General features: G+C 40.0%; 1 protein-coding gene across 9 annotated transcripts in view; it reads right to left on the bottom strand.

The window, feature by feature from the left end:
* Prlr (prolactin receptor) overlaps nt 1-16,031 on the bottom strand; it is a 171,249-nt gene that overhangs the window by 20,391 nt on the left and 134,827 nt on the right. For 8 of the 9 annotated variants that reach the window (XM_021182969.1, XM_021182970.2, XM_021182968.2 and 5 more), the window contains exons 3-9: nt 12,638-12,747; nt 9,230-9,362; nt 7,518-7,687; nt 4,094-4,263; nt 2,556-2,697; nt 1,996-2,095; nt 1,421-1,490 (exon numbers count right to left, since the gene is read on the bottom strand). In XM_021182969.1, coding sequence (XP_021038628.1) covers nt 1,421-1,490; nt 1,996-2,095; nt 2,556-2,697; nt 4,094-4,263; nt 7,518-7,687; nt 9,230-9,362; nt 12,638-12,692 — 840 coding nt within the window. In that variant the 5' untranslated portion in view covers nt 12,693-12,747. Of the gene's footprint in view, nt 1-1,420; nt 1,491-1,995; nt 2,096-2,555; nt 2,698-4,093; nt 4,264-7,517; nt 7,688-9,229; nt 9,363-12,637; nt 12,748-16,031 lie in introns of those variants that run through there. The other variant, XM_021182972.2, reaches the window with a different exon arrangement.

Here is a 16,031-nt window from a genome sequence, read left to right as displayed (position 1 = left end):
AATAGTGGTCATGAACTTAATGAGCTTATAACACTCAATGTATCATAAACATATAACTACAAAATGAAAATATCTTGTGAAACATTTGATGTCATAGTGTTTGCATATCATGTGACACTGATCCTCCTTGGCTGAGTAATTCTGAGATATGGTGGCTGGCCTCCTTGGCTCCTCTTCTACTTTTTGGAGTGTGGTGACAGTGGTCCTTGTCTCTGGCTTCTGCCACTCCTCTTCCTTCTCAAACTCTTTTCCCTAGTTCCTATCTCTCCTTTCCTTTCTCTTCTGATCCTACCATTTTTAGTTTCTTCTCTACTTTTTTCATCTCTTTCCTCCTGCCCTTTCATCCTCCTATTTCACATTGTCTCCCCTACTCCTGCTTCTCTCCCTCTTACCTCAATCCTTTCCTCTTTCAATTCCCTTCCCCTTCTCAATCCTCTAACATAGGTCATGTGCCTAAGCCTTGGCTTTTATCTGTTATCATGTAGCTGTGACTTCAGGTAGGTTATTTTCCTTGCTGGACCACAACTTCTCCAATTTTATGATGGGAGTAGCAGTAGTTTTCTGCAAGGGTTCTTTTGAGCATTAGAGATAATGGAAGAAAGAGTATCAAAGCTTAACCCTAAATAGCTATCTATCATTAAGTCTCTGTGGCTAGCAGGTTATGTTCTAAGGTAGACAGTTGGTAACTTGCTTAGCTGAGATATTCCTGTTGGTTTTATAAAGGTTGATACTAGACTGAAAAATGGTGGTAAATTCCTTAGCTCTAGTCCTTGCTGTCATAGTTGCAGTCAAAGTGTTTTGGGAGACAAGTTAAATTCATGGTAATAGCATCAGCTGGCATTTACCTTTACATATAGGTGAAAGCTTCTCTACACATCACTGTGAAGGTAAAATTGAAACTGTACATTTCTACCTAGAGACAAATGCTTTAGGTTTGTCTCAGATCAGTCTAATGCACTAGGAAAACACCAGCCCATGGAGTACTGATCTACTGACTGCTCATATGGGGCATGGGGATCGTGGGGAATTCTGTCACAATGGTTTATGTAAAGACCATTTAAGTGGAAGCTTTGACTCATGTGTAAAGGGGATAGTGGTATCAAGTTACTTAAGATATCTTTCAAGATTCACTATTTGAACAAAACAGTCATCTCTGTCTTCAGTAGCAGCCCTGGGCAGTATAGCATGCCTCACCATGAATTTGGGTATTTCCTAGGTTTCTCTCCTTTCTCGATGACATTTAGAATAGGAAGATTAACACATTCATCTCAAATGCTTCCTTCTATTAACATATATGCTGCTGAGGAGCAACCACTAGAAAAGGATGATCAAGAGGGCCAGACTGGATCAATGGGGATTGTGTGAACTTAATTATCACCATGTAGTGAGTCACACTGCATCCTCTGCTTCTGGCACTTACCTCTAGCAGATGAGTATCAAATCCTTTTATTTTTGGCCCAGGAACTGGTGGAAAGATGCAGGTCATCATGCTATAAAATAATTTGTGAGAGTGGATAAATGACTCATCTTTTCATTGTTAATATTTGAAAGAGCTTTTCTTTTTCTTTCTAATTCCCAAATAGCTGATGCATGGGCTATAAGAGGTTGAAGTCTGTAGCTGTATGAAAGTAATAGTAAATGATAAAGGTACTTGTGAAGACATACACCCTATGTTGGTTAATTTTGGATGATTATTTTAGGTTACTGGATTATTCTATTTGGTTTTCTCAGTGTTGGCCGCATTTGCCAGATTTCCACAATTTTACAGTTCTAAGTCCCTATTTGATGGAAAGAGCACTGGATTTAAATAAGTACATTTTAATACTTTTAAAAAAACCTCTGAAAAAGGATTTTTGTATGAGCAAAATTACTGGGACTAATGGATAAATGAGGTGCTTGGGCTGTTTGCTGGTTTTCATCATCTTTGTATCAGGGCTTTTTGTCATTATTCCCAATAACAATGACTGAGAGAAGGGCTGAGAGATAGTGAAGTACCTATAACCCTTCAAAGCCACTGCCCAGACCATAATCAAACAGATGACAGCAGAGAGAACGGCCACAATGATCCACACAGTTGTGTCTTTCAAGGTGAAGTCTAAAAGACAAACAGCCAGAGAACTTTGATCACATATAACATCATCATTAAAAACCAAACAGCAAGTCAACATAACACACAAGACTCATGGACTCAAGATTTTTTCTTTCTACAAGATTTTTTCTTTCTACATGTATCTCTTGACTTGAAAAGCAATCATCAATAGTTGGTAGGCATAAAGCAGACAGGAAGGCATAAGAATGACCAGTGAGTCGTTGGAAGACATTATAAGCTTATACTTGCAACTTTATTCTAAAACTTGGTGTTTACCAACTGTGACTCAGGCAGTAATACAATTCTTTCAAATGTCTTTTTGTTAGATTAAGAAATAATAATCACATTTCTAGCTACTTTTTCTAGATACTGCTCAAAATAGTTTCTATATTAATAGCTACTGCATGCAGTTTTATTGTTTATACTATTAATAAATACAGGTAAAAAGTATAGCCCAAACACTCACCATTTGGTATTTCAATAGATTTCTCCTGGCTCCATTTACTCCAGTATCCATGGTCTGGCTTGCAGCGGGTCTGGACAAGATACTTTTGTCCTGGATATAAGTCAAAAACTTTAAATTGTGTTTGATGACCTGTAAAGTGGATCTAAGGAGGAACAGGAAAACAGAAGTCACTTCTGAATTTGGTTACAAGGAAAGAACACTTTTAAAAACATAAGTATTGGAGATTTAGGTTGCATAGCTCTATTTAGACAGCGACTTGTTTGCATCACTCTATTCTATTCTTTCGTCTTCCTCTTAAAGGTTCTCTCACAAAATTTAAAAAGTGAGGCAGGTAGATCTCAGTGAGCTTGAGGCCAGCCTGGTCTACAGAGTGAGTTTCAGGAAAACCAGGGCAGCACAGAAAAACCTTGTTTCAAAAAAAAATTTCCCCCAAACCACAACAGGATACTTGGTGACAAATTAACTCATATATATGAGAGATAATAAACTTATTAGTTTACAAATTCCAATGAAGTAATTGAGTCAAAGAATTATTTGTTGGTGCTAAAACTACTAAGAGGAAGAACTCCAAGTCTTCATGAATGTTGAGGTAATTGTATATAAATAAAGTGGTACTTAGCAATGAAGATACCAGGTTTATACCTCCCTAATCTAAGACTTAGATTAAGTATCATTTATACCAGGTAGACCAGATGGCACATGCCTCTTGATGATGATGATGAATGTAGTATGAATTTCATGCTTTTTACTTATACAGTATGTTGAACTATATGTTATTCAAGTTGAATCTAATTCAGTCCTTAAATCTCAAGTCTAGTTGCAAAAGTCACTGAAGCAGGGACAGCAGCTAAGTGATTAAACAAAGGACTAATAAAAAGTGAAGATTGTGTGACATCCTGATGTGACCTCCTGTCTTCACTGTATCAAAATTGTCCTGGAGTAGACATTGGTTTGGACAAACCAGTTAATAGATATTTTATTTTGAGGAAACCAAGACAGAGAAGATTAAAATACACACCAATTACCATGTTATTTAGGGATTTTAATTTAGGGATTTTAAAAAATGTGTGATCCTAATTTTGACTGCATTTGCAAATGTCCCCTTTCAACAGAGACATATACTGAAATGGTTAAGGGTAGAATATCATAATGCTTTTAATTGTGACCTTATCTTTTTATACTGAAGGGTTACAATGTATTTCTTTAAAAACATATTGACCATGTACAGATTAAACTGAAATTCTCTTGCCACCAGCCTCAGTATAGTTTATGTTCTTCAAGGCATCTGGATCTGATACATCCTTTGGAAGGCAAGTTGGGAGCCTGTCCAGTACAAGCAGCTGTCTTTCTGAGAGTTCTGAGTATGAATAACTTTCGATCTCATTAGAAGGGGGAGGAATTTCCATACCCAGGAGGGCCATGTCTACAAGGTGATGCCAACATGGTGGGAACTAATTAGAGAAATGATTTATTCTGTCGTGAGAGGTTTATCCTTGCCAAAGAACAGGATTCCTCCAGTAGGCTTCTGTTTGACTTACCTCCCACTCTTCTGCCTCTTCAGACTTTAATCGAATTTCATATTCCATTGTAAACCAACCAGTTTTTACATCAGTTATGGTAGGCGGGAACCATTTTACCCACAGGTATGTTTTTTTGTCTTTTAGTTGTTTCACTTCTAAAGTCAGGTTCCGAGGAGGCTCTGGTTCAACTGTAGATACAAAAACATTTTTAGTTTTCTTCACTGCTTGGACCTTCTTTTCTGTTCTCTAACATAACTTGTATTTTCTATCAGTCCAATTTCTCCACTGTATAATGAGCTCCTAGAGGACATGATAAATACATTTTTCCTCTTAATATGTAAACAATCGTGTTTGTATGTGAACATAGGGTTTGAATGGTAACAATAATAACCAACTGAGATTTTGTTTTGATTGTATTTTGATGCGAGTTTCAAGTTGAAGTTGCTATATGAGATTATTGGGAAAGAGATTGGAAATAGTTTATTTCCCTTAGTTGGGAACAAGCATCTCCTTGAAGAAAAACTGCACATCATTTTGTGCATCATCTATTCATATTCATAATTTCACAGGTAACAAGTTTAGAGATTTTTGCATTCATCAACTAGCTATGTTTTATACTCAAAATATGCATTATTCCTTATGGAGAACAGCATTAACTCTGCCAGATAGTACACGATTAAGATATATACAGCACTTGAACTTTTTGATAGTGTTTCCTTAATTAACACTAAAACAGCTTTTTGGCTCATTCATTCATTCATTCATTCATGAAACTTTTACTGAACTTCCACTAACAAACGTTTAACATTTCTTTCTTATTATTTTAAGGTGTGCAGTTTATTAAAATGGTCTCAAGTCAGTTGAACAGGCAAGCCCTGGACACCTCAATCCACTCCCAGGTAGACCAAAACCTTCATACATCAAGTGGGGGGCAACAAAAGGGGATCACAGTGGCTGACTATTCAGAAATTAAAAACAGAACTAAAAAATATTAAGGCAGAAAATTTAAACAAAATTTTTCAGTACATTAGTTACACAGAAGCAATGCTAGTGTGGATGCAGGGTGTGGACTTGGCCATCCTCTTCTCAGGAATAGGGGTGACTTTTGGGAGGGTGAGGGACATCCTATAGCCATATACCTCATTAAGATTTCTTGAATGCATACCAGCATATCAGGGAGGAGTGGGGTAGGGGACAGTGGGGTTGAGATGTATTGTATACAAGAAGAATCCATTTTTTTTTTTTTTTTTTTTTTTTTTTTTTTTTTTTTTGGTTTTTCGAGACAGGGTTTCTCTTTATAGCTCTGGCTGTCCTGGAGCTCACTTTGTAGACCAGGCTGGCCTCAAACTCAGAAATCCGCCTGCCTCTGCCTCCCGAGTGCTGGGATTAAAGGCGTGCGCCACCACGCCCGGCTGAAGAATCCATTTTCAATTAAGAAAATAAAATAATGCTCTAATAATGCATCATCATTTAAACCCCTCCCCAAATGTCATGAACCCATATGCCAGGTGCAGAAGTGGGACAATTACCAGTTTAAGGAACATATTCAATATGAGTGTTATTTGAAACACAGAGGTAGATTTATTTGGAAACAATTTAAAATAGTTTTTTTTTTTTCCCTCAGAAGGGAGATAGAATTAACTAATGGGTATGTAACTGTCTGAATGAACTAATGTCATGAATTATACAGTTTACTATTATTTTAAAATGATGATTTTGTCATATGTCTTTTACAATTAAGAAATAACCACAGGGAATGTTTACAAGGCCACTAGTCTCAGAGTTCTAGAAGTGTGGGCCATGGAACTACTGTCCTAACGGTGAAATAACTAGGGTGCTGGCTTGCCCCACCTTCTCTTTCCTGTTGGTCAATAGCATGTTATTTATTCTTGACTGTGGGCGCCCAGATTAGATGCAATCTCTGTGTCAACTCCCTTTCCTCAAGACTCTTGAAACATCATGGAAGAGGGGGCAGAAAGAATGTAATAGCTGGAGGTTGGGGAGGAATGCTGGGAAATGCTGTCTTGTAGACATGACGTGATTATTGTATACATGAATTCAGAGCCACTGAGGCTCTCTGCAGAGGATCTGCACAAGATCAAATCAGTCAAACCTTTTAACATGGGGTGAGAGCGGCTCCTGAGGCCCCACCTCCAGCTGAAGAGCTACTGGTGGTTGGTAGAGACTAGAGGAGAAAAAAAAATCACTTTTCTTTGAGGGTGGGGGAGGTGATTACTTGCAGGGTGCCTATGACTCACTGGAAGACACTCCCATATGAGTAGCACTAATTGGATACAGTGTATTATTAAACATAAACAAACAAAAAACAAAACAAAACAAACAAACAAACAAAAATAAATCTCCCTCAATTGGGAGGAGATGTGTATAATTGTAAGTTTTTGGCCTGCTTGCTCTTGTTGTGTGTTATTACTTAGGAAGACTTGAGTAATTTCAAATCTTATTACCTGCTTCATAAATTATTATCTAAGGCAAATAATAAACCTCATTTTCCTTATCCTATCTATTTTCCTAGGAGTTTATTTAGTGTCTGTGCTAAACCATAAAAGCCATTGCAGCTGTAGTCAATTGTCCTGATGCATAGTGCTGATTGTGCAGAGACATCTCTTAGATCAACAGCTTGGCTTTATGAATACTTTCCCCAAACATTATGTAAGTGACATTAACCTTCAGCCAGTTAATACTTACTTCCTATTGTAATTGTTTATTATTATTATCATTATTGTTTTTGTTGTTGTTGTTATATTTTGGGCATGTTTGATCCCAGTTTTTTTTTTAACTCATATTAGGCAGCACCCTGTCATTAAACCATATCCCAATCACCCTCATCTGATTTTGAATAATAATAATAATAATATCTCAAATTAATAATGAAGTAGATATAATATTGTTGAGAGCCGAATTTCAGTCAAAGCGTTTGGGTTGATTCTTGTGCATACAAAATCAGATCTCTTTAAAAGACCTCCCTTTGCAGAAAGCATCCCTTTCTTCTTAGAGGAGAAAGAAAAGACCTTTGGAACTGTTGATGTAGCTCAGTGGGAGAGCTGGCCTTCATGAACAGCCCTGGGTTTCACCCCCACCAAGCAAGAAAAGAAACTTGAGTTGGTTGGTAGAGAGGGCAAGAGAGTTGCAGAGAGAGGGCAGAGGGAAGTGTTAATAAAAGAGGCACACAGAACACTCACACTGGATATAAAATACAAGGGTTAGCATTGAGGGAAAATATGAGAAAACGAAGATGTCAAGTACTGATCTCTCTATGAAAAGTCAACACTGTTGGTGTAAGATGCTCTTAAAGAAGATACTCCGAGTTCTCTCACCTTTCTTATCTGGAATCCACCCATAAGCCAGGAAGACTCAGATAGAGTTTGACTTTTGATAACTACAAAACAGTAACAATTTACCCATCCACTTCCCCTTCCCTTACCAATGTAAGTCACATCCACATACAGTGGATCCGAGGTACTGCTTCCCATTTCGTTCGTAGCATTTACTGTGATGATGTATATTTTCCATATGGAAGTGTACTGCTTGCTAAAGAAACAGGAATTGGGGCCACTGGTTTTGTAGTCTGGACATTCATAGGTGTTTTTCTCTCTGCAACGAGTAATGCATTAAGAGTGAATAAGAAAATAGTGATCTCGTTTTTGTTCTTAATAGATTAATATTACTGGGTTATGAGAATAAGGCATTCAAAGAATAAGTATGAAAGCAGAAAAATGGGTTCCTGTGGCTCTGTGCTCTACTCATATCAGCAGGGTGTGAGGGAAAGAAGTGTGTTGGAAGAAGGGGTGGAAAAATTAGTTTAGCTCTCCCCCCTCCAGTGCTCTGCTGTTCACTAACCCTTTTTCTGCATATGTTTCTATGCAATTTGTTATTTTTTCCTTCTGAGTTACCAGTGGCCAAGGTACACTCATACCAGTGGCATCAGTGTTGGGCAGCCTTGGGTTGTTGGGACCTTCATTAGCAATATACACATTATGGGACCACCAATAATGCAGTAGTGGTCACAAAAACATGCTGAGCTGCATTTTATAAAAAGGATTCAGGGGGAGATACACTGATGCCAATGTATCTTAGATGGTGTCAAGTGGGCAACAGAGTGAGGTGGGCATGGAGGGGGATAGTTCAGCCCCATGTGGCTCATTAAGATGCTCATATTTTAACAGTCTCAACTCCAGCCATACCGCACAGGGGATGGAGGCTGTTCTAGTCCTGGATTCTTTAAGCATTTGTGCCATTCATCTTTGGATGCCAGATGGGTGGACAGCTTTGTGTACAAGCAGACCTTGGAAAGTGACATACCTGTCTCTATCAGTAATACGTATTTGATTTTTAGGTCCAAGATACAGAGGTGCACTTTTTGCTAAATTAATATTTTTATAGCTCACTTAAGATTTCTAAGAGGGGCTCACTGTGATTTTTATCAAAATAAAAAGGAGACGATCTCCTCTTTGCTCTCACGGCAGTGTTACGTTTAAATATGCCTTCCAGAAAATCTTGAATTTTATTCTTTTGTTGTGCTTGAAATAGGGGTTCTCTATGTAGTTCAGGCTGTCTTTGAACTTGTGATCCTCCTGTCTCAGCATCTAGAAAGCTGAGATAATAGATGTGTGCTTCCATGACTGGCTGAGATTGTGTCTTATAGACTAGCTATTTGCTTAAAAATAATCCTTGAGTTCTTTTCCTTAAAGGTTATTTTCTTGGGCATGAAGCACATTTGAAAACCTAATGTACCATGGCTGCCAAGGACCACAACACAGTTTATATAATTCAGTTATGTTACAAAAGTAGTGTATTAACAAAGAAAAAAAAAGCTACAAATGGCCTGTGGTTTATGGATGAGCAGTCAACAGTTAGGAACTGGTGACTTGGTCTGCAGTCTAAGCCTGTGACAGACAACTGGAAACGTGGTTAATATTACAATGCTGCTGGTCAATGTGCATCTGAAGACTGTTCCGTAAAACTCTTTACTGAACAAGATGGGCAGAGACATTAAATTCTTTTCCTGGTGGGATGGACCTCATTGGTGCAAATCCAGGAAAGAATGGTGTTTCTAACTCAGAACCAACATAAGCTGGATCTGGGAGAGCATGAGCACTCTGCTTGGGTTTGACATTAAGGAAAGAGACAGTTTACCCTTCTTTGCTGTATGTCAGTGAATAATTGGTGGGGAGTCCTCCATCTGACCCAGGATTCCACCAGCAGGTGAATGTTTCCTTGTCAGGGGAACGACATTTGTGGATTTCAGGTTTTCCAGGTGGTGACTGTCCTAAAACAAAAAAGCAATCAGCCATTAGAGTTAATATTGAAGTCCACTCAACTGCATGATGGTGCTCCTAGCAACAGAGGCAGATTATTGGCACCATGGCCAGTGAGGAAGTCTTAGTGCACTGTTTGGAAAGGCCATAGCATGAGTAGCCAACTATCCTTCTCTGTGCTGTTACAGTGCCCACAGGACACTTAGATGATGTCTGGTGGTATTAATAACTTTTGGAGAGACCAGTGACACATGTTTCAATGAAGGGTGAGACTGAGGGGAGAGAGATGGACACATATGGAAACCCTGTAGCCCCTCTTCCCACAGAGACTAGTAGGCATTAGGGTTACCATCTAAAACATTCTCTTTTCCCCAGTGACTAGTGGCCTATGCATACACTGTAAGTGACCTGCCTTCTGACATTCTCTGTCCTTTTTACCCAGGAATCTGTACTTCTCTGGCATTGTTGCAGCACCAACTCTTCCTTTGTCTTCATTTGCATCACTTATAGCCTCTTGTCTGGGTGTCCCTGGGCTACTGTTTCCTCCCTCACTTCCTTCCCCACCTCCCCTCCCTCCCTCCCTCTCTTCCCTCTCCCTTCTTGCTTTCTCCCTTACCTTGATTCTATACAGCCTTAGACTAATGATCTTGTTTCAAAAATTATATTTTTATTAATTCTTTGACATTTCTATATATGCATATGATATATTTTGAATGCATTAACCCCCATTTATCTCTATAACTCTTCCCAGATCTAGCCCTTATCACTACCATTTTTCTCTCTGTGTCTATGTCTCTCTGTCTCTGTCTCTCTGTCTCTGTCTGTCTGTCTGTCTGTCTGTCTCTCTCTCTCACACACACATACACACACAGACACACACAGACATACACATACACTCATGGACACATATATACAAAGTGTGATTTGTGCTCTTTATATACTTATGAATATCAAGCTACCTATTGGATTCTGCTTGACATACCAGGGGCCATGCACTTAAGAACAATTTGTTCTTAGTTCTTGAAGCTGCCAGCTGTTAATAGGACTTCACTTAGATGTGGGGATTTAGGAGCCCCTCACATCTCCGCGATGGACTGTTATCTGGCTTGATCTTTTGCATGTCATGGTGAAATTATGAGTATCATGGTGCTGCCATGTGTCCAAAAGACAATGTTTCATTCTAGTTTTCCTGGATCTCTGGCTCTCACAGTCTTTCTATCCCTTCTCCCAAAATAGCCCCTGAGCCTTTGTGTGTGAGTTCAATGCAGATGTCCTACCTGTGGCTGAACAATCTACAGATTAATGGTCTAGTATCTTGTAATTCTCCCTTTTGCTGTTTACTGACTCTCAGTCTTAGTCTCCTTTTGTATTTATGCCCTGACCTCCTTTCTTTTTTCTTTTTCCGGGTAGGTGACCCAAAACTTCCTTGTAGTTCTGCAGATTTTCACAAAGCGGTATGGTAAGAGAAAAGATAGAGGGTCGTTCTGAGTGGGGAGAGCTGTTCCCACTCTCAGGCTAGAAGAAAGAAGGTAGGCAGGATGTGAGGTGGCCAATGGTATGAGATTTTTCACTTGCTTAATCTCCAGAACTCTTGGCAAGCTGATCTCCAATTCTTATGCTTGGTTGTTATGTTGAAAGGAACAGAATAATGCTGGGATTTGGTCATGATGCTGTCGGCTTGGAAGGCCAATTATAACTGATGGTATATCTTATTTTCCACCCCCCCCCATTTTGCCTTGGTGTTAGCAGCTCAGGGGTCTTCTATATGTTCCTTCACATTTATTCAGTTTTTCACAAAGGCTCTCAGGAAGGAACTTTAGCTGCTCACCCATCCAGCAGATCAGGTCAGGGGAATCATGGCAAAGGGATCTGTATGAACTGGAACCACATTTCTGTATGAAATGTGTTAAGGAAGAACTTAATGGATGATCTAGTATGGTGTACCAAATGGGGACATGGGCTGGCCAGCAAAGTATCACAGTAGCTTAGAACTGCTGAAAAGAATCTGTGTGAGCATTGTGTGGATCTACCAATATTTGGAGCATTGTTTATCCTCCAGGGAAGATTTTGTCAGGATAGTGCTTTTGGGAGTCATTGCAAAAATACAAGGTTTCTTTTGCTTCTTTTATTCCGCCATGGGTGAGGAGAAGCAAATTATGTAGAGAGAAATATTCATTAAAAAATCTCATCAATCCTAGGAGGCAGAGGCAGGTGGGTTTCTGAGATTGGGGCCAGCCTGGTCTACAGAGTGAGTTCCAGGACAGCCAGGGCTACACAGAGAAACCCTGTCTTGAAAAACTAAGCAAGCCAAACAACTTTCTAGGGGTGAAAGGTAAGGCTGTGAAATGGTGTGAAATGACAAGTAGTCAAATGTTACTTTCATGTCCCTAGAGGAAACAGTTTACGGACTGTCTCAGTGCAATACGAGGGATATTATACAAGTCCAAAAAATGCAGACACTTGCCTATGCCGATTCCATATACACAGATAATGCATAACATCCATATAAACATATCCAGAGAGAAATACAAGCAAAAGCATAATGATGGCAATATATATTGGCACACACACACACACACACACACACACACACACACACACTGTATATATATACACACACACACAAATATGTACACGATATACACAGAGGTAACTCATTGGTATTCACATATACACATATATTCACACAGAAGCATTTACAGCCCAGTACTATGAACAGTTGGTATGTACATTGGACATTCAGAAGTACACATGTCCAGAAAGACATATAAGTAGATAAGGAAACCTATGTAGATCATCACACAGCTTTTCATTTAGCTCTGTATTTTGTTTCTCTGAGTTGCACACATACTGGAAGTGGCTGCACTTCTTTCCCACCTTATAACAGCAATACTGTGTGTTATTTTATAGTTGTCCAAAGGTATTTTTAAATACATTAATCCTTCTGAACTATGTGAAAGATAACTATCCTCCTTTGGAGAAATTAAAGCCACGGAGAGAAACACAAGTGGTTCAAGTCATGTAGCTGGCAGCTGTAAGAACCTGGATGGGAAGCCCATCTCCAGGGCCCTCTCAGTCCCCTCTCAGATGGGGCTGAAGAGAGGGAGTGCATGATAAGATTGGGCATTAATTTTAATGCAGAAGTGTGGCAAATAATTTAGTAGCAGCACATGATCCAGATGTTTTCCTTCCTCACAGCTGCATTGCAACAGACAGAAACAGCCTCTCCACACCCCCCTCCCCGATAAACACTTCAGGCAAGGAGAGCAAGAAGAGAGTCTCTTACCATTCAGGAGGCTGATGCTGAGAACAAGCAGCATGCAAGCGAGTGCAGATGGCATGTTTTGCTTCAGGCTGGCCCCTTCTTCTTGCTACAGGCAATAGATCAGAGGCTCCCTGGAAGAGAAAGCACCAGGTGACATTTGTTAAATGGCAGCCGCTCGGGCACATGCACCACTTACTTTTATTCTGGGTGCTTGCAACTGGTTCTTGCTCCTTGCTTAATGTGAGCGACAAAACAGTGGGAAGAGAATCTAGGAAAATGTAACATGGGATGGCTTGGCTAAGAAGCCCTGATTCACACTTGCTGGCAAAGATTTCACCACAAGAGGTCGTCAGACAACAGTGTAGAGAGTTCAGGGGAAGTCTGTTCAGGAAGACAGTTCAGGCTGTTGGCTTTTTATTTTATTTTATTTTTTTTTTAAATTTTTTTTATTACGTATTTTCCTCAATTACATTTCCAATGCTATCCCAAAAGTCCCCCATACCCTCCCCCCACTTCCCTACCCACCCATTCCCACTTTTTGGCCCTGGCGTTCCCCTGTACTGGGGCATATAAAGTTTGCATGTCCAATGGGCCTCTCTTTCCAGTGATGGCCTATTAGGCCATCTTTTGATACATATGCAGCTAGAGTCAAGAGCTCCGGGGTACTGGTTAGTTCATATTGTTGTTGCACCTACAGGATTGCAGATCTCTATAGCTCCTTGGATACTTTCTCTAGCTCCTCCATTGGGGGCCCTGTGATTCATCCAATAGCTGACTGTGAGCATCCACTTCTGTGTTTGCTAGGCCCCAGCATAGTCTCACAAGAGACAGCTATATCTGGGTCCTTTCAGCAAAATCTTGCTAGTGTATGTAATGGTGTCAGCGTTTGGAGGCTAATTATGGGATGGATCCCTGGATATGGCAGTCTCTAGATGGTCCATCCTTTTGTCTCAGCTCCAAACTTTGTCTCTGTAACTCCTTCCATGGGTGATTGTTTCCAATTCTAAGAAGGGGCAAAGTGTACACACTTTGGTCTTCGTTCTTCTTCAGTTTCATGTGTTTTACAAATTGTCTCTTATATCTCGGGTATACTAAGTTTCTGGGCTAATATCCACTTATCAGTGAGTACATATCATTTGAGTTCTTTTGTGATTGTGTTACCTCACTCAGGATGATGCCCTCCAGGTCCAACCATTGGCCTAGGATATTTTATTTTATTTTATTATTTTCTGCATTCATCTTTCCACATGATTGTTTAGCTGTCTAATAGCACATCACCCATTTATATAATATAGACTGTGCTCCCCACAGGAGAACCATTCATGGAGGGTTCTTGCTCCAGTATCCAGAGCATAAACCCGGTCAATGTATCGATCCTGCCAGATTGAGAGTGGGATGGCCAGGCTGGAGGTTCCTGTCTAAGTTCAGGCTGAGAAGTTTCAGGAACTCTCCAGGGATATGGCCATGGTTGTGAAGCAAACCTCATAATGAATTTTAGTGGCCCTCCATGTGGCTTCTTCCTCCCTTCTGTAAAGCCCCATAACAAGAGACAATGAACAGTAATAATTCAAACCTCTTGGGTTCAGGGTATTAAGTCAATTTTGAACCTGCAGGGCTTGAGAGTTTTGAGCAATTTATTAATATTATTAATTTTACTCTTTGGAACAGTTTTCAAAGCTTCTCAAGTTCCTGCTTTTTAAAGAAAGATTTTAAAGACTTTTTTTATTAAAAAAAAAAAAACAACAAAACTCATTAGTCTTATTAGACTTCAGACAGTGCTCCAAAAAAACCAATAGATTTTGATGAACTACACGTAAATTTCCAGAAGCACGTGGTTTTCGTTTCCTTTTAAATCAAGGGAAGACTATCTAGGAGGCAGAGTTCTCCACCATAGACTCATCAAGCATTGTGAGGAGATGTTTGATGAGCCCCCCGAGGAGCAGAATCCATCATCCTCCTGATCAGGGGATGTGCTCTATCTGCCAAACGCATACCACTCAACGGACAACTTTTTGAAGGTGTATAACACCTGCCACTACTGCTTGTGGAATCACTCAAAAAAATAGACATTTTAATGACACTGGAAGCTTGGGGTACGTAGGTACCAACAAGCGGTGCCCTTCTATTGAATGTTCTGGTTGAGAACTGAATCCAATCCATTAATGGGCTCAGCAAAGTTCTGGAGACATTTTGCTTGCTTTGCCTAGATCCCTTGAAAATACACATCTAGGTAGCACAGTCTCAATCTGACCCACTTCTTTTAATCTCTCAGGGCCATCCTCTTTAAACCAAGTGGTCAGCAGCATCTGATAGGCTTTAAATAATCAACTTGTTCTAACAGGCACTGGTGTGAGTTCTTCCATCACTTGAATTTCATTTTGTCTTTTTCATGGCCCCATAAAGAGACATTGGTTTAACAGGTACAGAGACTGAGTGTAGAGAGATTTAGTAGACTGTTATCCACACGCTGACATGAGAGGAGAGGAGAGGAGAGGAGAGGAGAGGAGAGAGAGAGAGAGAGAGAGAGAGAGAGAGAGAGAGAGAAATCTGGCAAGTCCCAGAGCATCTGAGAAATCAAGAGTTGTGTGACACCTGTGACAGACAGTGAAACTGTCCCCTTCATAGAGTGATACATAAGGCAAGAGCAATTGACCCATGGAGAGAAAAATACCTGGTTACATGGGTAAACAGGAGCCAGAGAGCTAGGGTAGACAGAGGTCATCCAAGTTATGGCTCTACTCGTTCTTAAGGGTGTCCAATGCTATTGATCTTATTTGTGTATAACCTGGGAAGTGTTCTTCATCTTAAACATCCTTTAAACTCAGCCTGGCTTGGGAGTCGGATTCTGCTTCCTGGCTGAAGGTGTTCTAAACTATCCCTGTATTAAAACTTCCCTCCTCCTTTGGGCATCACATAAAACAACATCTGAGATCACCATGCTATAAATCAAGCTTCGTGGGTGAAATTGGGAAACCTCTGCCAGACAGGTCTCTGACTGTTTTGCAAATGATATACTCAGATCGGAATCCAGGTAGGCAGAAGCCAGAGTGGATTTAGTTATTTGTTTGTATTTCCTCTAGGATCAAAAAATCTTCTCATTAAGGTTTTAAAAATGCTATCAGAAACCACTTGGTGTTCTCATTAGATAACTTTTTTCTCCTTATTCTGGAATCTGGTCACACCCATGCACTTCCCAATGTCCTAAGCTGCCCGTGTCAAGGAATTAGACACATTCCCAATGCCTCAAGCTGCCCGTGTCGAGGAATTAGACACATTCCCAATGTGTTTTTTGACAGTGACTTCCCAACTCAATCTTCACCTTATCCTCTGGCAAGGTAACCATGATGTGGTAAGAAAACTTTCAGAGGGAAACAAAATGGCCACTCATTTTGGCTATGCTTAATGTTAACCCTGG

The sequence above is a fragment of the Mus caroli genome, chromosome 15 (assembly GCF_900094665.2).
Source record: "Mus caroli chromosome 15, CAROLI_EIJ_v1.1, whole genome shotgun sequence".
In the NCBI taxonomy this organism is placed as follows: domain Eukaryota; kingdom Metazoa; phylum Chordata; class Mammalia; order Rodentia; family Muridae; genus Mus; species Mus caroli.
Note: the sequence above shows the minus strand (reverse complement) of the source record. Positions and strands in the feature narration are given on the sequence as shown.